This window comes from Eurosta solidaginis, chromosome 1 (assembly GCF_040869045.1).
Source record: "Eurosta solidaginis isolate ZX-2024a chromosome 1, ASM4086904v1, whole genome shotgun sequence".
NCBI classification, from domain to species: Eukaryota; Metazoa; Arthropoda; class Insecta; order Diptera; family Tephritidae; genus Eurosta; species Eurosta solidaginis.
In genome coordinates this window covers 314,851,708-314,875,919 of record NC_090319.1, presented here as the reverse complement: position 1 = coordinate 314,875,919, position 24,212 = coordinate 314,851,708, and the positions used below count along the sequence as shown (strand labels likewise).

General features: G+C 34.0%; 1 protein-coding gene across 5 annotated transcripts in view; it reads left to right on the top strand.

The window, feature by feature from the left end:
- Vha100-1 (V-type ATPase subunit a family protein Vha100-1) overlaps nt 1-24,212 on the top strand; it is a 73,227-nt gene that overhangs the window by 6,703 nt on the left and 42,312 nt on the right. For 2 of the 5 annotated variants that reach the window (XM_067761624.1, XM_067761625.1), the window contains exons 4-5: nt 3,545-3,673; nt 13,466-13,656. In XM_067761624.1, the coding sequence (XP_067617725.1) occupies nt 3,545-3,673; nt 13,466-13,656 (320 nt within the window). The remainder of the gene's footprint in view (nt 1-3,544; nt 3,674-13,465; nt 13,657-24,212) is intronic. The other 3 variants (XM_067761627.1, XM_067761626.1, XM_067761628.1) reach the window with 2 other exon arrangements.

The following is a 24,212-nucleotide window of genomic DNA, read 5'->3' as shown; positions in this document are numbered from 1 at the left end:
TGTTTTAGAGTAATATTTGACTGCTTTTCACAGTAATTTTCTGATCATATTCGTCAACATATTTCATTCGTTTAGGTTGAGATTTTTGAACCATTTTTGAATGCGATTATGATGCAATTATTATTCATATCTTATTCAAAATAAGATACCACATAATAATCTTATTTCATCAGCGAAAAAAAGCATGCGGAAGTGAGCTATTTGAACTAAAGGTCACTTGTAAACAAACTTGACAGATATCCCCCTGCGACTACAACATCCAACATCAGCATTATCGTCTGCATATTAAAACACGGATGCTATACTGGATGTTGAAGCCGTATCCAGGTATGTCAAGATAGTTTCACTTAACTGGGGGTCAAATAGCTCACAACCTTTGTATTTTCTGGGAAGCGTGTTACGGTCTGCTGTTATGGTCTACGGTTACGGTCCACTTGGGAGCGTGTTCGCGCGAACACACCTAGTGACTGGTGATGGGGCGAAAGTTGCGATAAAAAGTATCGGAAAACAAGGAAAAAAACAGACCGGCCATCACTAGAGAAAAAATTGGCAATGAGTTTCCGGAAAAAAGTGTGATTGGCTGCAGCTAAAATTGTGGCGGCCTGGCGATATATAAAAAAAAAGGGATCGTGTAACATCGGTTGACACAACTTCAATAGCAAGGCGCCAACTACTTTATTAACATTATTGCTACGTCAACTGCACATCCCCACTTATATTTAACGAATCGCGGAAGAATCAAAAGACTGCAACGAGGAATTGCAGGCCCAACTACTTGAAGAACAAACAAGTGGGAATAAACCTTATCACGGTGGTGTCGTGTTGACACAAGCGCAACGTATATAATATCTAGTGAAGTAAGTCGGCGTTTCACAGTCACACTTAGTGAGGAAAGTTTTAGGATTCCGATACGGATTCGGACGGTACTGAGCTAAATGTTGATGAGAACCGTTGCAATCCGAAGATAAACCCCTTTCTCTACGTTACGAAGTACCCTACCACCTTCGGAAAAACGTCCGACCACCAATTCCGCCTCCAGGGCCAGCAGTACGCTGCCGCGTAACACAACTAACGTCAAAATGGCCAAGTCATCCAGATCGTAAAGGCCAGCACAAAGCTTTATCGCCACCAGGTTCATTCGATTACCTCGGACCAGAGCGCAACAACTACCAACAGTACCAACACGGCGTGCCCGAGACCGCGTACCACAACCAACAACAGCGTCGGCTTCACCGGCAAAGTCACCTTCACACGCCGGCAGAGACCCATGGTACGTACTCTGTCGGCCATGTAAGTACCAGCAAGGTATAACTTTAGATATAATTACCCTACAAAAAATTCTGGTCACGAAACTTACCCACGCCCATGCAAATGTGACTAAGAATATAACCTATGACTGTATAATAACTAGTCAAACGGCGTGGAATGACGAGAGCATTTTTACAGGGTAGTTAAAGGAATTTCCAAGTGGTACTTAGAGGGTTTTATACAGCCCGGGTAAACCATTCGACAAGGCTCGATCTTTTTTCGTCAAAATCACGACATTTTTTAAGAATTATCAGCATAAAAGATGAAAGGATAGTTCAACTTATTATAGAAAAAAAAAGTTACACATAAATGATTTCCACTATTTAAGTTTAGCTTGTATTAATTATCTAACCAAAAGAATTACTACATGAACACTTATGTTTTGCAACTTGACAAGATATTAAAGAATGCAACAACAGATTAATATGCAAAATTATTTACACATTTAAAAAGGGTTGTTCACAAATAAACAGGCAGTTTTGTCTCAGTCAGGTCAAGCAGCACTTACCTGTTAGAACGCTCGACACTAATTCCAACATACGCCGTTTTTTGAGAATGCATCTTATATACATTATATTGAACAAAACTCCTTAAATATAACTAAAATTGTATTCAGCAATTTACGAGTTTAATTCCATTTACCTAATACCTACCTAAGCATTAGCTTTACAAAAAAAAAAAATAAAAGGCATACATTTTTTTTATCATTTTAAGAATATATTTTGTCGCTTTAAAATGTTTGAAGTTAGCTCTATAAATTTTATTGATAATAAGCCGTCGCTATCACGTGAAACATTTTAGCGATTAATTTTTGGGAGCTCAACCATAAATTTAAAGAATTTTTTTTTTTGCGACAGCAACCATTCGTCGATTATGCACGAATTGGCAAAAGGATTTTGAATTTAATTTTTTTTCTTATATCTTACAAATGCAATATATATATATATATATATATATATATACATACATATGAATCCCTATTGCGAACAACAAGACGAAAGTAATCTACGTGCACGTAATACATATTGCTATCGCAATTTCATCCTTATTGCTTTTGTAAACACTCTTCTTGGTACATATTAGAAATTATTATCATTATACTATGCACACTAGCATTATACCAATTTGATATTAGGTTACCCGCAAAATAAGTTCTACTATAACATCATAATAATTTTTGTAAGTGAAAAAAAAAACAGATAATATAGTGATTATCATAACAATGTACTTTAAGGGCAACCCCTTATGATAATAACCAAAACAGAACTTTATATATATTTTTTTGTTAACAAAATATAAGCAAATTATTTGAATACCTTTGTTGTTAGAGAGTGTAGTTTATATTAGAATTTAGCTAATAATTCAATGATTTTTCAGAGAAAAGGTTTAAGGCATTAATAATGAGTATTGAATAAAAATTGTATTTATAATGGGAATGCTGACGTCGCCCTTTATTTAGAAGGGATAGGGTAAACCAGGTAAGGGGCCACAGGAAAATATAGGTGCGTCGGTGGCCATGGATTTTGAGGGTGGGTATAAGCACCGGGCGTCGCAACAACACCCGCGGCGCCCCCATGTATATTCGGCCCTTTTCTTTTTTATTTAAATTTTTCAGCGTTTTTTTTTTTGGAATTTCAGCAGTTAGTAACCGGTCGTGTCCGGTTCGGTAATTTTTTTTTTTTTTGCGCCAGTTTTTTTTTTGAATTTGAATTTAAATTTTTGAATGTTAACTTATTCAGTCAACAAATATAATCAGAAAATATTCAGAAAGGTGAATTAAAAATGATTATAAATACTACTTGATCACCTAAAGTAAACACATTTCATTCAAATATGATTCCAAAATGTCATTGGAAAACTATATTCAGTTTTTGATCACCGAATGTATTTATATTTGATTATTCTTTTTGTTGTTTTTTATGAAATATTAAAATTTAGTCATCAAGGGACTTCAAAAATGATTCCAAAAAGTGATCGAAAAATGTTTTTCAATTTTTGATCATCAAAAGTATTCATATTTGATTATTTCTTTTGTTCAATTGTATGATAACTTATTATTTAGTCAGAAAGAGTAATCAAATTGTATTGATATGTAGAGGAATTCAAAATTTAATCACCTAAATGCTGAGTGGGTATCGACACTGATGTTTGGGAATGTACCTAGCCTTTTGTAGCAATATAGGAGTATTACATATATGGAAGTATTATTATAAAATGTTGTAACTTTAATTTAAAGGCCACTTTTGAAAAATTGGAAAACGAATTGCGTGAAGTAAATCAAAATGCGGAGGCATTAAAACGTAACTTTTTGGAGTTGACCGAATTGAAGCATATTTTGCGTAAAACACAAGTTTTCTTTGATGAGGTAAGTTGGCTGATGGTTAACATACACTTAAACATACATTTATATACAGTATTTTATTTAATTTACTATATAATAGCGTACACAGATATAGATTAATTAATTAATTAAGATTATTAATCATCCGGTTATTTAAATAGTGGGCTAACCGTAACAAATATTTTCAATTGTATAACAAAACACAAACCGTGGCTTAAACACACTTTTACGTATGCAATACAAGGATTTTATATCGTAAATGCTTTTGCAAAGCAACTCATCGAGAGTCATAGATTTTGTTATTCTTAGCTTCAATCATCGATTTACCATGAAGCATTAGGGTGGTTACAAGGTATATGGTGAATAAATTAATTTTTGTTCTATCTTTCGGGCACCCTCCTAAAATATGCCAATAGACCAGAAAACGATTATTGCAAAGTTTCAGGCCAATCCGATAATATTAACACGTGCCTCATTAAGGTCAAAGTGGGGAAAAACAGCGATTTTTCAGAAAAAAATTAAATGTTTCGTCAGTAAAAGTGAAACCATTTATGCCATGAACTTGACTCGTATACCATTGAATATTGTAACGTCCATAGACGTTTGCATGGAAATTCAAAATTATTAACTATGACCTGATCTGATAAATGCTAAATACTGCTAAAAATAACCGTTTTATAGAAATATTATTAAGATCAAAATCAATACAAATAAAATTACCTATCGAATGGTGTACGAGTCAAGTTCCTTGCTTAAATGGTTTCATTTTTACTGACGAAACACAAAAATTTTTTTCTGAAAAATCGCTGTTTTTCCTAATTTTGACCTCAATGAGGCATGTGTTAACATTATGGGATTGACCTGAAACTTTGTATGTATCATTTTCTAATCTATTGGCATATTTTATGGGGGTGCCCCAGCGGAAAATCTAAAATTGATTTCTTGTGGCCACCCTAATGAAGCATGTATAAGTTTATTGAAAATGCCAACCATTCACTGTTAGAGATTTCTTATAAATTTGATTATGCATTTTTTCATTCGAAAGTTATAGCTGATCATTATTTTGAAATAAACGCACTTTGATCCCTTAGTTTGTATTAGGTTGGAGCAAGTTCGAACGGTTTTCCTTAAACCATGTTGTAAATTCGAATTATATATATGAAGTTTACATTAGCACTAAGATGGTACATTTTAGATAAAAACAAATTCATGCTTGATGATGATAAATGTACAAACACCATTTCGAGCATATTTAATATTTAAATTCCAATAATTTTGCAAAAGCATCGGCGGTATAATATAATATACTATAATAACAAATCGAAAGCTTATATTCAATATAATTTATTTTCGAAACTAACTTGTTCATAATAACATGCACCATAAGTCCTAATGTCATATAAAAAATTCAATTCGATCTTTTATCTCTCCACTAATTCTAATAAAACAAATTTTTGTGAAAGTTTCAGATATAGGTATTATGTTGAAGCTAAGCTCTTGTGATAAATCCTTTTTTTTTCAAATATTTTTTCTAATCAAATTAAATTACTAATGCACACATGAGTGAATCTAGAATAACCTTATGATTACCTCCACATCCCGCACTCCACTGTTATGAATGTGTTTTGAGTTGAACGCCCCCCAATACGTCCGACACAAAAACCATTCGCACGAAAAATAAACAAATTGTATGAGTGATTAATAAGCAGAATATAATCACAAATAAAATACACTTTATACCCATCAAACTTTAGCAATCAACTACATAGAAACATGTTTTTTTTTATATATATTTCATTATTCTAACACGCGATTATACCCAAACTAAAAACACCTTGTAGCTTGACCATACACCTACACAGAGTTGGTAGTTAAGGATTACATGTATAACTATTGCATTTATGGTAACGTTTACTTTAACGGTATAAACACATCCGTTTAGTTAAAAAAACAAATACTAAGAGGCCTACATTACCACTAAGCCAAGCATCACGCCCGGCGAACTCCTTTATCACAGTCAAATATCCAGAAGTTTTGCAGAAAAAGAAAGCAGACTTTCCAGAGAGCCACGCGTCGATTTGGCTCGACTTCGATGACATGTTTAACTCTCACTTATTCAGGCTTAATTACGCGACGTGGGATAAGATCTCTAAAGCCTAGGACCAATTCTATAATCAGAACTGAGATTCCAGCCTTTTATATTCACTAGGATCTCGTATGCTTTGGTCAAAGAGTTGGCAGCTGCTTCTATATGCCATTTTTAAGTTATATTATTGTGGCGAATATTAGCAACACTAAGGGATACTATCTTCTCTAAGCCGATACTAAGCAGTCACTGGTATGTACATAAACAAATCAATTATGTCTACACATATGTACATACAAGTAGCGGAGAGATACGCACAAACACATGCATATATCTGAGATACTCACAAAAGTATGCAATCATCGGTGGAAGTATTACTCACATAAACACGCGCATATGGATATGCGAGAGGCTATAAACGTGCTTCTGTAGTTTATAGCTGGTAACTAAGTAGTAAATTCTAGAAGAAGAAACGCCTAGAAGTATGCGAACGAGACAGCAGAGAGTATAGAAGGAGCGAAAGCTGAGTAAGCAGCAATCAGTTTGATTTAACCACGCTATTGGTTGCGAAGTGAAGTTTAATTGCGAAGTACTTTCAAAGTAGTTTAATAAAAGCCATTTTGCATTATTGAATATTGGAGTTATTTTATTCAACAGTTAGCGATACGAACGTTAGCAGAAGGTTGCTAATAAGAGGAATTCCCCGAAATTCGTAGCATTATTTTATGTTGGGTATCACTGAGGCATAAGATCCTGATGGAGTTCATGCATAAAACGCGTGCATATGACCAGATTCCAGACATGAGTAAAAAATCAAAGCTTAGCAAATGCTCACTTTTTATGCATTTGTGATGAAGAATTTCAAAGCCGAAGTGGTTTTTGATCAAACAATTTTTCCAAAATCACGCTTGTTGTTGTTGTTGTAGCAGTGCTTCACCCCATCCAATAGGTGCGACCGATCACAAATTGTCATCAATATCCTCTAACGGGAGTCCAAGGAAACTTGCTGTTTCAACAGGGGTGGACCATAATGAGAGGGGTGTTAGAGGCGTTGGTTCCACATTACAATTAAAGAGATGGTTGGTGTCATGTGGGGACACATTGCAAGCGGGGCATACATTTTGTATGTCGGTGTTGATTCTGGATAGGTAAGAGTTTAACCTGTTACAGTATCCAGATCGAAGTTGAGCTAGAGTGACTCGCGTTTCCCTGTGGAGTATGCGTTCCTCTTCCGCAAGTTTTGGGTACTGTACTTTGAGTACTGGATTCACCGGGCAATTCCCGGCATAAAGGTCCGACGCCTGTTTGTGGATTTCATTGAGGACCTGCTTGTGTTTTTTGGCTTCATACGACTGAGTTCTCATGTGCCGTATTTCCTCATAATGCTTACGTAGATGACTCTTTAAGCCCCTGGGCGGTGTTGGCTCATCAATCAAATGTCTGTTGGGATGCCCATAATTCTGGGTGGGCAGGCTTCTTGGTGGGCAGCACATCACAAATTGGCAGAGAAGCTTGGCATGAATCTCTATAAGGTACATATATCGCACCAAAGTGTCTTCATCATTATACCTAGTTTACATATAACGAGATTATCTTCATTTGTGTACTCAACTCCTAATCGTTAACTAAATTATACAACTAAATTTCTCATACAAAATTTTCGCTTCGGTAATCGTTAATTATGATAAAATTTTAGGGATGCCCATCTTTTTTCATAGAAAAAGTTCCACCTCTAGTGTGTAATCTATAATTGGAAGCACAAAATAAAATAGAAATTTGAAAATTTGACAGAAAATAATCTAGTTCCTAGGGATGCAACATATGTAAACGCGTAGATTATCTATTGACGATGTATAGTAGATTAGGGCATGTGTAAGCGTGGTCTTACTCCAATAAAATTCTAAGTTGTCTGAATTGAAATTACTGTAATCGGCATTGTCGTTTAAAGCTTTTTAGGGCTGCTGCAATAGTTATCGTTATCCAATCGTAATCCCTTTTGCCCAGCTCTGCCTCTATAAATAAATATTAACACAATATCAATTATTACATTGTTGGCTTCCCTGCTATATGTACACACCTCAACATAAAACTGGCAGCCACAATTTTTTAATTATTTACAAATGATATGTGCATTTTTGTTTGTTTTTTATTAAGCGGTTTTAGTATCCTTTCTAGTTCCTCCGAAATATATGTACATATACGACGTATATTATACGTATTCCAATTTTTTATTGTATTTGGTTTCCATCTTAATTTTCTTTGATGCCTAAATGCTAAGTTGTGTTAACTGTTTAAAAGTTGATTTATTTATATATATTGTTTAATACATTTATGATTTAAGTTTCTCATCATTGTATATATGGAACATAGCTTTTGCTTAATCAGTTTCTTTAATGACTATGTTGTTTATAAAGTTTTTGATTTTACTTGTAGATTTTGTCAAAATAACTTTTTGTAAATATTTTAAATAAATGAAAAAAAAAACATGTTTAATATTTGCTTTAAAATATTATAACTTTCGGGCATTATTGTTCACTTCAATAACATTCGGGGTCCCTAGCTTTCAGTGAACCCAGCTCATTTCATTATGAGAAGTTCGTTCTCTTTGCTCAGCAAGCGTATCAATGTATTAAGCCTATTTCATATGTCTGTCAGAGTTTTCAGATGAAGTATTTACTTTTTTAGAAAAAAATCTGCTTTTGAAGATACGGACATCATCAGACAATACGCTTAACTCTTGAGTTATTAGTTTCCAAATTTTCTTAAATATATGATCTTTTCATTGAAATATTGATATAGTCGCTCAAATGCAAGTTATTTTCTCCATTCATTTGTAATAGACTGAATCCTTTTCGAAATGCATATCTCGTGTATTTCGAAAATTTAAGTACGAGAAAAAAATGGCGCCCAACATTGGGCGCACTAATGTGGCTTTGGCCACGGAGTGATTTATCGGAAAAATATATAAGTCACAAGAGATGCCGCCTTGCAGTTTACCACTGAAGTTGGATTTACGAAGGGTGTTTGTGCGAAATAAAAAATGTTTAACATACTTGCAGGAACCGCCACTGATATGCGGAAGTCACCAAGTTTATGTCGTACCATTGGGCGGATTTGTGATGGATGGCTACATGAGAGTGGCTCTATGGTGCTACAATAGGGCTTATAAAGTAGTTTCAGGGAATATCCTAGGAGGGAATGAGAAGAAGGGCCATAGGAACTATATGCGACAAACATTTAAGCAGTTAAAGTTTTGATTTTCGTATGGCTAACTTCACTAAGCTAAACCTCCACGAAGGCGAAAAATAAAAACTTTAACTCGTTCAGAAGATATTAATCAAAAACCAAACACCTTCTGCGTTGACGGCCTTTGCGGCCCGCGCTTATAAAAAATTACCCTGGCCGGTCCACCAATGGGGTGGGATCTAAATAAAAATTGCCATCTTCAACTGGAGATATCTCCTGACAGAGTTACATTTTTTCTTTTCCACCTTCGGATTATTGTTGTCGAGGTCAATACGCGTCTTTTAACACCTCACAATATTTTTGGCGCCGTATTAGTAGTCGGCCCCTGTTCTAGACTTTTACCATAGATTTATCCTTACCCAAATTAAGATTTCTCTTCTTGGTTTGTTTAGTCTTTCCAATTTGTCGTACTGAGTATGCTACATTAGCTTTTTGCGTGAAAAATCATAACGCCGAAATAATGCACATACGAAAAACTTAATATTTAAATACTTTTATTTTTTATTTTACTGGCATGCGATAAAATATCTCATTTATAGGCTGTCTGCTAGTGATGGCAAACATACTATCGATAGTGACTATAGTATTAAAGGGCCAATCAAACTGTCGTAACTATACCCATAATAACCATCTCCATTGTGATCGATTAATGGTGCTATAACCTCAAACAGCTGACATTTTCATAAAAATGAGGAAAACGCAAAAAATTACAAACATATGCCACAAACAATAAGTCTCTTACCCTGCAAAAATTGTTGGATTACGTGTTCCATTTTCTTCATGTTGGAGTACTCTAACAATACTCCTTTGCAATGCGTGTGCGGACCACCATCAGCCGATTGTCGTCTTTCAGTGAGTTTTACAGCTCCGGCTCACGCTCAATTCTCACGGGAATGCTCTGGATCATTGAGAGACTTGAGAAGCAGATGTCGTGAAATTTTCGCACACGTGAAATGTGATAGGCAGATGTCGCCGCTGTTTTTCATTTAACGCATACGGCGAAAGGCTAAGCAGTGACATCTATTTTTGAAAAAGTAGGTATATTAAAGGGCGCGTTGCCAACCTAAAAAGAAGTAATTAACAAATTATCTGGGTCACAAATTGAACCAGACTTCTATCTGGATTTATCTGGCTCAAATCGTTGTTGTTGCATTTACATGCAAAATTATTTATCTGGCTCAGGATTTTGCCACCGGATGATAGCTGATCATTGCTCGTGTTTTAACGGCCATGATCACGACACGATGACGATCGAACAGAGTTGCCAAAAGTTAAATATTGCATACAAATAACTGATAATAAAATTTTACTATGACAACTCTGATAAAATGCAACCGCGCACTGGTTTTATGTATACATACTATAGTATAGAGAAATATTAGTTTCTTTATTCACGCAAATGCTAAATAACATAAGAATATTCGTAGTAAAAAATATAAAAGTTGTATTGCCCCTCTTCATTTACCTTCATTTTAAATTAAATTCACTCCGATAATTCTTTCCGACACAATTCCTCTTTAGTACTTTGGCATATGATCCTCTGTGGGTGCTCCATGGAGTACTATAGTGAAAGTACTTTGGAAAGTACTCTCACGTATGTACTCTATGGAATACTCACAAACAAAGCGAGAGTGGGATCACCTACTCCTCTCCTAGGACATCGCAATGTTAATTGGAGCACATTTTTTGTATGAATACAGATAAGTTTTGGAATACTCCTATACTCCCAAAGGAGTATTCCTTGCATTATTTATGGAGTACTCGCGTTTTTTGAAGGGTAGTCAAAACGTATCCAAAACAATGAATAAAATATACAAAAAGTTAATAAATTCACCAACTCAAATATTTTTAGGTTATGAATATGGCGAAAAACCAAAAACCAATTGGTTGGCTATGGTATGGTTATGGCTTTAGCGGTATGGTATGGCACCATTAATCGATTACATTGATTTCCATAAACAGAAATCAGGTGTTCTATCAATCAATTAAATCTTACAGCTTGCGCTGCCATCTTGCGTATGGGAGCAACTCCCGGTAATGCAGTGCAAATTTTCACAATAGTGCCATAGTACAAATAGATTTCTTTGTGTGCTCACAATCGTTTATTTTTAACAAATTATTTTAATAAAATACAGCTAAACTAAAGCACTATGACCAAAATTTTCGAAAGCTCGCTAATAGCCCGAATCTCCACCATCTTTACAACCAAAACTTTATATATAGATTTGAAATCCAAATAAGAGCGAAAAAGGGACCCGAACATAAAAACAGCAATTAGAAGTAATATATATGATTATAGGTAGCTGTAATGTATATGCTTCGTAATGGTAATTGGTCAATTACAATTACTTTTTACTGGTACTTGGTAATGAATATATCTCTTTTAACTCTTGATCAATTATTTCAAATTTTGTCAATTATTTGCTAATATTTGATAAACTAAAAGCGAAACAGGAATTAGGGTAACGAAATTCCGAAGATTTTGAAATGCAGAAATCAAAAAGTAATACTTCCGTTCAAAACAATAATTACCTTGATCTCTAAAATGATTTTGAAAGTGCGATATTTCACTTTACAAGAAAAGTTACTGTACAAGTTCCGGAGGATGCTGCCAGTTAAGCTAGCTCATAGAAACATCGTCGATAGTATGGATAGTGACATATATACCAATCGATGGTACGTTGGCGTTATTGGACGGTATCTGTTCAGTAAATTGACGTAAAATACTCAACGGTGCGTTCAGAAAATTATAATTTAACGACTGATCCACAGTTGTGTTTTTCTGAAAGCGGCTTTCGATAGTTTGCCATCTCTACTGATTTATGTTAATTATTGTATTATGATTTTTTTAATAACTTCGTTATTTCCGTGATTCAATCACAAGAGGTTTGCTGGACTGACACATTTTTTGACAATTGCAGCCATTTGGTCCCAAATCGAACTGACATCCGTTAACTGGTGTTGTTTCTTTGCGATTTTGTGAAAAATGTTAGTAGTAGAATAGGAAGCAATCAGTTTACAAATACCCGATAAGTACTGAACTGCATAATTCCTTAGAACATTTTTTTCTTTTAAATTTTATGATGAGTTTATTAACTGTGCTACGATCTATTAGTGTGGCTGAACATACGTTTTATGAAAAGTACGGACACCAAGGAATCGTGCACTTTCGAAAACCTATGAACATACGAAACTTTAACCAATTCAAAATTCATCGTTCAACGTCAAAAAATCGAGTAGTAAATCAATTCACGTAAAAATGTCATTAGTAAATAATGGAGATGCCATAACGAAAGGTACTCTTTGAGCATGTCAACTTTGTCATTCCGTATGTTTGGAAAATTCCTCACCATTTAAGCATTTGGGGAATCGGTTTATATTTGGAATATTATGTATATTTATTTGATATTTTCGAACCTCGTGAGGTAGTATCAAACGAATGTGTTCCGAATATTCTAAATTAACGGTTTATCCGAAAGTTCTAAAACAATTAGCAATTTTTTTATTTTTTTTTGTCAGTTCTTTGCGGCTGCTGAGTAGAGTATCACCTCATGTCGGCTGCCTGTTGGAAATCGTCCTCTCAAAAATTTTTAATTTCAGGATTTGTCACAAAAAAGCCCTATATTAGAATTAGATTAAAAAACCCCTTATCTCAGAATGCTTTTCATTGACTCCCTCTTATGTTAAAATGCATTGAACATATGCTAATATAGAGTTTTTGAAACAAATTTTTAAATACTGTACTGTTTTAATAAAATTCTGACGAACGATATTCTTCAAACAATTTCTGAAAGAACGACCATACCAACATAACCAACACAACTCTATCAATTCACGAAATATTAACTGCTAAAGGTACTTTTTAACTACAATTTTCGCTGAATGGGATTAAATTATTCCCCTTTTTCCTAACTTCGTAAAAGCAACCAGTCCAGATTTTAAAATTTGGCAGTGTCAAAGCTCTGTCATCATTGGTGAACAAACCTCTAGTAATTGAACCACGGTTATTTCATTAAATAGAATTAAACTTGAGTTGTTTGCTTTATTTGTTGTGTACTCTAGTGCAAGTTATAATTGTTTGTTTAGGTAGTTACATTTTTGATTTCCGTTTGAGTTAAATTAATTTTTTTCGTTTATTTTTTCTATTGTTATATTTTCTTTTATTTGTTTAAAACGCTCTTCAAACATTATCTACGAATTAAAATACAATAAATAAATATACCAACCACACGCACTCGTAACAAACACCTTCAAACGTTCCCGCAATAATAACAACAACCACAACATGAACAAACTTATCATACGTTCACGCTTTGAAATCCCGAAATCCTATAACGTAATTCACAACGTTTTCAACAATCAACTACCTCTTGCAATCCACAATCCCCATATCAAATCTTTTCCCGACGAATTATATATCCTGAATATGATGCCCACTTTTTCGGTTCGTTATCTATGCGTTTGTTGTGTTGTATTGCCTAAAGACGGTGCCTACAGTTTCTTACAATACTTACTCCTCCTCCTCCTCCTCATACAATACTGCTACTACTTTTAAATCACGCTGGCGTTATGCGCGGAGACAGATGGCCGATAATCAGAACGAGGATGAGCAAGCGCAATTGCTGGGTGAAGAAGGCATACGCGTCAGTCAGCCCGGACAGAATTTGAAGCTTGGGTAAATATGTACTGAAATGAAAGAAAGGAAAAAAAAACTCCAAAACACAATAAATCTCAAAAGATTATATGCTTTTAAATGTTATTTCTTTTGTGTTTTTTTTTACAAAAACTAAACTCAAAAACGTTATGTTCCATGCTAATACTAGCTAAAGACGAAGTAATTTTATACCCAGCTGTACTTGTACACATGGTATTATAACTTTGATTGGATAACGGTTGGTTGTACAGGTATAAAGGAATCGAGATAGATATAGACTTCCATATATCAAAATCATCAGCATCGCAAAAAAATTTGATTGAGCCATGTCCGTCCGTCCGTCTGTCCATTAACAAGATAACTTGAGTAAATATTGAGATATCTTCACCAAATTTGGTACACGAACTTCTAATCTGGACCCAGAATAGATTGGTATTAAAAATGAGCGAAATCGGATGATAACCACGCCCACTTTTTATATATATAACATTTTGGAAAACGCAAAAAAACTGATTATTTAGTAAATATAACACCTATAATTTTGAAATTGGAAGTGTGGACTGATATTGAGACTTGATAAAAATAAAAAATAAAATGTAAAATGGGCGTGGCACCTCCCACTTGTGATAAAATCAATTTTACGAATATTATTAATCATAAATCAAAAATCGTTAAACCTATCGTAACAAAATTCGGCAGAGAGGTTGCCTTTACTATAAGGAATGCTTTGAAGAAAAATTAACGAAATCGGTTAAGGACCACGCTCACTTTTATATAAACGATTTTTAAAAGAGCCGTGGACGAATAAAATAAGCTATATCTTTGCAAAAAACAGCTTTATATCAATGGTATTTCATTTCCCAAGTGTATTTATAACAATAAATAGGAAAAATTTAAATTAAAAAAATGGGCGTGGCACCGCCCCTTTTATGTCTAAGCAATTGTCTATGTTTCGGGAGCCATAACTCGAAGAAAAATTAGATCAGAATAGAACCATATATATATGTATTATTGCGCAGCCTTGTAACACTATTAAGCACACAAAACAAACAACAACAGCATTTCAAGTGTACAGCTGGGTATGTAATGTTCGGTTTCACCGGAACTTAGACTTCCTTACTTGTTTTAAATAGTTACATAAGTACATGTACATATAGTCGATGTTATGCTTTACATTTAATTCATCAACTTTAAAGCACCTCTGTTTTTGCAATTTGCACCGCCACATACTCATAATATTTGCTTGAATAATTATAATTTTCTTTTCTTTATTTGATAAGTTAACTTGGTACTTTCGTTGTTTGTGTTTGTTTAGCTTGTTATTTTGTACGTAGTGTGTGTGAAAAATTAATATACAGTGAGGGCCATTTGAACCGGGTAAATAAGAATTGACAGATGCAACTATGAGGTGTTAATTTGTAAAAAAAAACTATTGCTCCTTGGGAATGAGAAAAGCTAGAAGATCGTTAATTTTAATTGGGAAAACATTTTTAAATTGCGTTTGGAAATGAGAATGGTCCATTGTAAATCAATCGTATGTTTACTAGGGCGGGTCGATTTAAAAATTGATCATTGCTCTGTGAAAATCGTATTCTAGTGATCAAAATAAGAAACTTTACCGAAGGAACCATACCTCTAAAACGAATTCTAATGTCCCCCAATTTGGGTCGAACTTTTGGGTAGGGGCAAATTTTGAAAAATCCCACTTCGACCCATTTAGAGTGCTTCAATCGAGTTCAAATGTATGACCGACCCCCACTAACTTTGGAGGCCCGACCCACCGATGCCAGTGGAACACCCCCTGGAACCCCCCTGGGGGTTCACCATACAAACATTTCAAAAAATCGCAGGTTTTGCACTTTACATGAAAAAATCAGCTAAATGGCTATGTTTTTTCTTTATTTTTATTTATTTATTTATAATAATATTTATTATTTATTTATAATAATATCTATTTTTTCTCTTAAGCAATTTATTAAGCAGAATATATGTAGATGAAAAAATTAATTTAAGTGAGTTATAGAAAAGAAACTAAAAAAAATTATTGTTTGGCACAGTCGCGCCTTTCTTTGCTATCATCAAACAACATTGATAACAAGATATTTTCCGAATTCGCATAATATGAATTATCTTTAATTACTTGATTGACAATTTTGCGTAAACGAGGTTCTAGAAATCGTGACCAACCAATGAACTTGAAAAATAATGCACTGCCGTACACGACAGAGCTGTAATACTTGATATTGAAGTACATTGGCACATAGCATTTAATTATAAATTCAACCAGAATTCTTAAATTTGCATCTGGATTTTCCGTTGTCACATATAATCGCAATAATCTAGCGGCCTTGGTGAGCCACCGAGAATGTACAATTTTCCCTGGTTTGATGTTAGCCAGATCCACCGGAACCACGCCGCTAGAAATTGCATGGGCCATGTCGTATAAGTACTTCGAATCGGTGGAAAATTCAATTTTTTCTGGAGCAGGGGGCATATTTTGCAACTCAATTTTCTGGAAGCCGTCCACCACCTGAAAATATATAATAATAAAATAATTAAAAATGGTTGACAATTATAATAAATGAGTGATAGCAATAACTTACCGGAAGAGTTTCACAAGTTGCGATTTGACGGCTCAGTTTTCCGGTTGCCGATCTTGGTCCAGTGCTGGTTGATTTATCCAAAGCTTCAAACAAATGCCGAAACGGAAGTTCGTTGAAGTATAGAAGGCAAACGAACCAATGCAATGGTCTTTTTAACAGCAATTCGAATCGTCGTATAATTCCACCGTGTGGGCCAGTGTTTGTTGGCTCACCGTCAGTGCATATTCCAATTAATGCATCCAGTGATATATTTTTATGGTTGAAAAAACCATTTAATTTGGTTGTTTTGTAATCAGCGGTTTCGTGTTCCAGTCTTACGTAACCAATCAATTCAGAATTGGGTTCTCTCAAAATAACAAGATGAGGTTCTTTTACCATCCTAGTATGATACTTCTCATCAATTTTATCTATCGTTTCTTCTCTTGATTTGCTCTTGATACTTGTCAAGCAATTTATTCAATTTATTAAATACACTTTTTTCAGCATTATTTCCATACCAAGTTTTTCCCAAATTCCAATCAACTTATCTTGTACTTGAATAGTGAATGATTTATGGGACAACTTTTTTTGTTCTGTTTTAGCACGTTCGCTTAAGTAAAAATAATATCTCAAGATATCCAGATGGGTTGGTAAATTAAGATCAGTTAAATCAAAAGACACACCAAAAACAGTCACATCATGCTTGGGTATATGACTCATTGTTGATAGTTGTTGATGTAGTTGCTTCATCTTGCGGTGTAGAGGATGGTGGATTCATTGTAAACTTTTTGATTTGGAATGGTCACTTCACTTATTATTTTTTTTGAAATATTTTTTTATCTGAAATTAGCACTTCACACTTTGAGTTCTTCACAACGACTTAATGCATTCACAAAAACTGTTGCGTTATATATGGTCTACGAGACGAGGTAATAAGAATGAAATGGTAATTTTAATTCTACCTGCTGTGTCTTGTGGTGGCTTAAAAAAAACAACACAAGCAATTTTACGATCTGCAATTGTGTCACAGTGATACCTTCATTTTTTAAAACGGTTGAATAAAAAACCCACAACTATGTTTACGACATGCAAATGCTTCACAGTGATGCCTTGGTTTTAAAAGGGTTGTAAAAACGCTAATTTCTAATAATTTTTTTAAATTTCTTTTCTATTACTAAGTTAAATTCATTTTTCCATTTACATACATATGTTCTGACTAAATAAATTTCTAAAGAGAAAAAAAACCTCCAAAAAGAAAAAAACATAGGCATTTCGCTGATTTTTTCATGTAAAGTGCAAAACCGGCGATTTTTTGAAATGTTTGTATGGTGAACCCCCAGGGGGGTTCCAGGGGGTGTGCCACTGGCATCGGTGGATCGGGCCTCCAAAGTTAGTGGGGTCGGTCATACATTTGGACTCGATTGGAGCACTCTAAATGGGTCAAAGTGGGATTTTTCAAAATTTGCCCCTACCCAAAAGTTCGACCCAAATTGGGGGACATCAGAATTCGTTTTAGAGGTATGGTTCCTTCGGCGAAGTTTCTTATTTCTCATTTCCATGTGACGCTTTCGCATTTACAATTGACTAATCTTATTTCCAAATGACGCTTTCGAAATTTCATTTACAGTTTTCTCATTTACAAGTGACCATTGTCATATCGAAGTGACACTTTCGCATTTACAATTGACTATTCTCATTTCCATATGACGCTTTCGCATTTATGTATATCTGACGCTTTCTCATTTACAACTGGAAATGGTGTAGTTCTGCTGTAATCTTAGTTGGATAAAGCAATGCTTTCTTTTCCGATTCCTATTAAGTTGTTTTTGCTTTTGTTGCTAAAAGGTTACCCTAAGTGGGATGCCATTTCGCAGACATCTCATTTAAGAAAAGCTTTGTAAAACGCCGAATGTCAGAATTTGTTGAAAAAAAAAAACTGTTTCCAAAAAACACTCCATCTCAGAAATGCTCTCTTCATAAATTTGGTACATTTTCAGCAGAGCTTAAGTGTTTAACAAAAAGAATTCAAAGATATAGATTTCGCATTTACAACTGACTATTCTCATATCGAAGTGATGCTTTCGCATTTACAATTGACTATTCTCAATTACATATAACGCTTTCTAATTTACAACTGACTAATCTCATTTACAATTTACAAATCTTATTTTTAAATTACGCTTTCTCATTTCCAAATGACGCTTTCTCATTTGCAACTGGAAATGGTCGACGATACGGTTTCCTTAATTAAAATATTTTGAATAAACTATATTATATTAATCATAATCATTTAAACGTCGTTTAAGATTGCACCAATCAGAATAAAAATAAAATTTAAACTACAATTGCTGTAATTATGCTTGCTAATACCTAAATTAACGGCTACAGAAATAGTAACTTAAAAATATTTAAAACTACGATTACAGTAATCGTTTTACTATGTACAATCGCTTGCACATTATAAAGATTGCGATTACAAGACGATTACTATTATAGTAATTTTACGTTTTTTTTAAACGAACTTTAACGAATTTAAAAAAATTTAAAAAAATTTTGGAACTATGATTACTGTAATTATTACCGCAGATGTCTAAATCAATGATTACATAATTTTTAAATAATGTGAAATATTTTAAGGTAACCGTAATCATAAAAGCAATTAATTACAGATACCGCACACCTAGATCTAAATATCGATCAACACAAAAATTCCCATGCCCCCGCTCCTCCCATACCTGCGAATTCAATTTTTATCTTTTAAAAAACCTTTTCTCGCTGATAAGTGGTGGTGTTAGTCAATCGAGTATACAGCGAATTGGGAATCCCGGAGGTACTAATAACTTCAAATTTCAAATTTTTGAGTTAGCTCTCTATTGATTTAGATGTGCGATAGATATAATGCTTATCGCCCAGCTCTGACAAATATTCACTTCATCAGACGTTCATGTGCAAAATGTCACAGCAAATTTATGTACATATATACATATGAATGTATTACAATATGTCTATGTATAAATGTGTGTTTATTTTTCCGTTCGCCTTTTTCTTTGATCCTTTCCCTATGTTCCAATATTCTACAAAAGCCTTCGAAATGATTTGTATATCAATAAATTCGTTGATGTTGCGTGTTTAAGCACTTGAGTAATTTCCTGACCCAGAAAAAATCTTGATCGAATATGAAGAAAATTATATACATACGTTAAACAAAAAATAATAAAAAAACGGACATACGTAAAATGCACATATAATTTGGTGCCATTCCCTAAAGTCACAACTATTTAAATATTTATCTCCATACTACTACATACATAATAAGGCATCAAGAATTTAGGTGATTCGAAGTCACATCATAAAGGTCTTAGAATGTTAAGTATTAAACTGATTCATTGTCAATACAATGAATCTATTTTCGAAAACCTTATACTATGTTCAAACAGAAAAATAAATTGAGGCAATTTCGATTTAAATTGAGTGGTGTCCACTCAACTCAATTTAGCTTACACAATAGTAATTTTATAGTTAGTTGGCTCATCTCTACAGCAACAACATACCTTTGTTCAGACTGTCAAAATGTGCGTGTTGGTATTAGGCGAATGGAATAATAAAAACATAAAACTTTGCAATTTTTGTGTGTTGTAAAAAAATGTGTTCAATGTTTTGGTTTTATTTTGAGTTTGCCATCTTCTTTTGACAATCCCTACTCCAGTGAAATGGAAAATATAAAATCAGCGGATGATATGAGCCAACCACATAATTAAGCCGTGCGTAACTAACGTTTAAATCTACTCAATAAACACACTTTACAAGGTTGCATTTGCAGTTTGAAACAATTTATTACACAATTTTTGTTTTAAATTGGCAATTTATTATTGCAATTTATTATATGATAAATTACGTAATAAATTGCCCAAATGGTGTAAATTGCCAATTTTGTGTGTGTTTGTACATAGTATTATTATGAACTTCACTTTGTATTCGCATTATCTGATCTTCAATGTCTACAATCAACGTAAATATCTACGTATCTCTTTTCAAGATTCTGGTTGTGGATGATTTTGTGCTTAAAAATTAACTCTACATTTACTTCAACTAAAACTGCAACAACTTGCTAACTGAGCTAACAATTATTTATTATACATATAGTGGGCGCTAAAGGTCTACATACAGTAATTTTTCATTACAAGGAAGGTCCATACTTGATATAGGAAATTTGTGCTATCTCATTCCCTCTTATCACTAACTCTTATATAATACTATGCACTTTCGGTTTGTCCCATATTAAGCCAAGTGAAAGTCGTAATTTTTTTTAATTCCAACCTTCTCAGGCTGGGTTGTCATAGTTTTTAAAATTTTTGTAGCATATCGTCTATTAAAACCATTTAGTACTACAGCTAAAGGACTATCGAGGTTTTTTTTTTAAAGCATAATTTTTTTTTTTTTTTTGTTGATAGTCGATAGTACTTCTTCGGCAAAGGCTTCTTCTTGGTGGCCGCCGAAAGTCCTGGGTTTAACTGCCGGTAAAAGGAACATCAAAAATTTAGAAACAAGTTTTTTCACTTAGAAAAAAGTTTTTCTTGCATGTCTCTTGTAACTTTATATTGAATTGGCTGATCCGTACCAAATTGTTACAGCATTTAAGTAATGGTACGTGTTAATTTAAAAATGCACTTTCTAGGATTTTTTGATTTGTTTGACCTCCCGAACTTCGAGTCACCTCACTTTATTTATATGGTATTATTTGAAGACGTTGAGATGTGCATATGTGTGTATATTATGGTGGTCCTTACAATTCAAATAAACTATATTTTCCAGTTCCACCCTTTCAAACGGTAATACTCAGGTCCCGGACTATAATTTATGTGGGAGTTTCCACCAAACCACATTCTTCTGAGCTCATAAATAAATTGCATCTTGCGCGATTTAAAAACGTTTACATACGTTCACGTAAGGCTATTTCATTATCATTAAAAAAATTGTTGTATTTGAATATTGTGACGAAATTGAAAGCTCGGTTCAAAGTTGATAACAAGATTATTTAAAAAATCTTTAAAATCATAATCGAAGCTGTAAAGATTTTTTCGAAGTTTCCCTTCTTTTACAAACATAAAATTAAGCTGCTATGAATTTGACAAACTTCTTACCTAATTCGAAACAAATCTCAAGATCTTTGAAAGTATGTACGACTCACAGTAAATATCTAAACTTTAAAAGAAATTGTGTCGTAACAATGGAACATGTCGCGAACGTAACATTTTAATTGCTACCCTGCAAACATCGACTACCCAAACTACTAATACAGTGATACAAATTTTAATGACACTAACACCAATAAACTGAAAGTAAATAAGCATTTGGTAAAATTCCAGTAGCCCTCCTTCATAATTACCAATTTTAGAAATTATTCGGTAATTTTTGAGTAATTTCTACGTATAATATCCGATTTAAACGTAATTACTGCCTCAAAGTAGAATTCTGATATTTGTCCCTCTTTAATACTATATGTGATTTGGAGTATGTTTCAAGTAATTTTTTAGTAAACTCCCAGTATATTCGTAATTTAAAACATAATTTTTCCTGAAACTGTTGAAAATATACATATGTACATAAGTAGGCTGTATGGATTGAATCAAATGGTCTTTCAAATTTTTTCAATAAATAAATAATTTTGGTCGATAAACATACATCAATGTAAACCAATGGTCCGCATTGTCTAGGTGAACTTCATTTCAGGAAACAGGTAAACATATATTTTATAATGATTTATCGTTTCTTCAACAAGCAATCCACAAGTTATTAGACATCTTTTTATATCTTTTAAATTTAGACCTACGTTTGTAAACTAAAAAAAAAAACAAAACAGAAACATATGTAAATAAAATATGCATAAGGTAATTAAGGCATTTAACTTAGAAAAAGATTTCCTGACCAATACGTTACTGGCAAGGAAAATACAAGTAGTCTATGGGAATTTAAAGAGTATTTCATATATAATTTTCAGGGAAAATACCAATATCTTCCTTTATATATTAAGGAAAACTCACCCAAAAGCTACTGATTAATTATTTGAAACATATTTGTAAATTTCCAGAATTTGAAACCAAACTTTGAGGTATGTTACAAGTAACTACTTCGGAAATAGCATATTTTCATGTAGGCTACCAAAATCCTACCTCTTAATGTTCACGTATTGTTTTGGTATAATACCCGAAAATTTCAAAACAAAAAAAAAAAACTTCTGGTTTATTCCAGTTTTTGTATTTCCTATTGTACTTAAATAAATTCACATGTACATGAAGTATATAGAGTAATTTTAACCCGAGACCAATTCTGTTTAACTGAAGAACTACTGGTAAATTATCTAATAATTACCGAATAAATACCAGTAGTATGTTTTCAGGGTATGGCATGGAAATGAGTTCCACACAATTTATGCAGTTTATAATGTCGCGACCGCAACGCTCTTCTGTGACCTTTCCTGCACTCTACAAATTAAATTTTTAAATTTGTAATTTTCCAGACCACATTTCTTACTTCTTGCAGTATTTTTTGGGAATAGTAAAATAATAAGAGTTCTTTAAAATTATAAAAGTATCGCAACCGTAGCAATGGAAACACCCATAAAATTATAAAAGTATCGCAACCGTGGCAATGGAAACACCCATGTATGACATCATCTACTATAGAATTATCGATTTTGGGCTAAAGATATTGTAACGAATATTAGCAGCACTAAGGGATCCCCGGCGGGTTAGGGGGTCAGAATATACCCGCGGTAGGTATGCCTGTCGTAAGAGGCGACTAAAATACCAGATTCAAGGGGCTGTGTAGCGCAACCCTTCAGGTTGCCAGCGCAATATATAGCTTCTCCAAACCCAATTGTCAACCTCACCTATCCGCGGCCAATCCTGTTTCACTAATAGACGAGGCTCTGGCGATCCCAAGCTCCTCATGGAACTTGGGGGTGGGGAGGGAGGGATGGCCTGAAGGTTTAATGTGTCCATATAAATCGTTCCCGAGATGGTCGGGCTAGCACCTTAATGGTGCTGTGTTACCGGAGCGTACCGGATCTGTATCCAGCAAAGGACCATCACATCGATAACACTCCCCAAAGCCTTCGGGGAGTAACCTTATTGCTACAACAACAACAGCACTGAGGGATACCATCATCTCTAAGCCGATGCTAAGCAGTGACTTGTATACACATCAATAATTCAATCATTGTGTCTACCCATATGTACGTACACGCAGCGGAGAAGCAACGCACAAACACATGCAGATATCTTATCTGAGATGCTCCCAAAAGTATGCAATTATAATTGTGGAAGTGTCGCTCACAAATACACGCGCTTATGAGAGCTATACACGTGCATCTGTAGTTATAATTATATAGCAGTAACTAAGTAAATTCTGGAAGAGCCTAGAAGTATGCAAACGAGAAATCACAAAGTATAAAAGGCCGCAACAGTAGAGGCACGACAATCAGTTTCATTTAAGCAAGCTATTGGTTGTGAAGTATCAGTGTTATTGTGAAGTACTTTAATAAAGCCCATTTTGTATTATTGAACCACCGTAATGTATATGTTAAACACATTTTGTTCGGAGTTGGATTTACAAAACTATCGATAGTATTTTTAAAACTATCGAAAATATTGAATGGCGCTGCTATCGATAGTTTCGCAGCTCTAATTATTTCATAAGTTGCCACAATTTTTTTGGTCACAACTGTTTTTTTATTGTCTTTCGCAGGGATTAATGATTGAAATTATATCGAACCCATTTTGGTCTTACCTTGTAAATCGGTTTCGGTGTTGTGCCATTTTTACCAAAAAATAGCAAACCCTTTGGTGATGAAACAACTGAGTTTGACTTGAGTGATCGTTTCCCCACGACCCTTCTGATCTACTCTACTTCTACTTCTGTTGTTGAAAGAGATCGCCATTTTTTCCGCGTACTTAGCTAGTATTCTGTAACCTGTAGTTGTGGCTGAGTATGTAA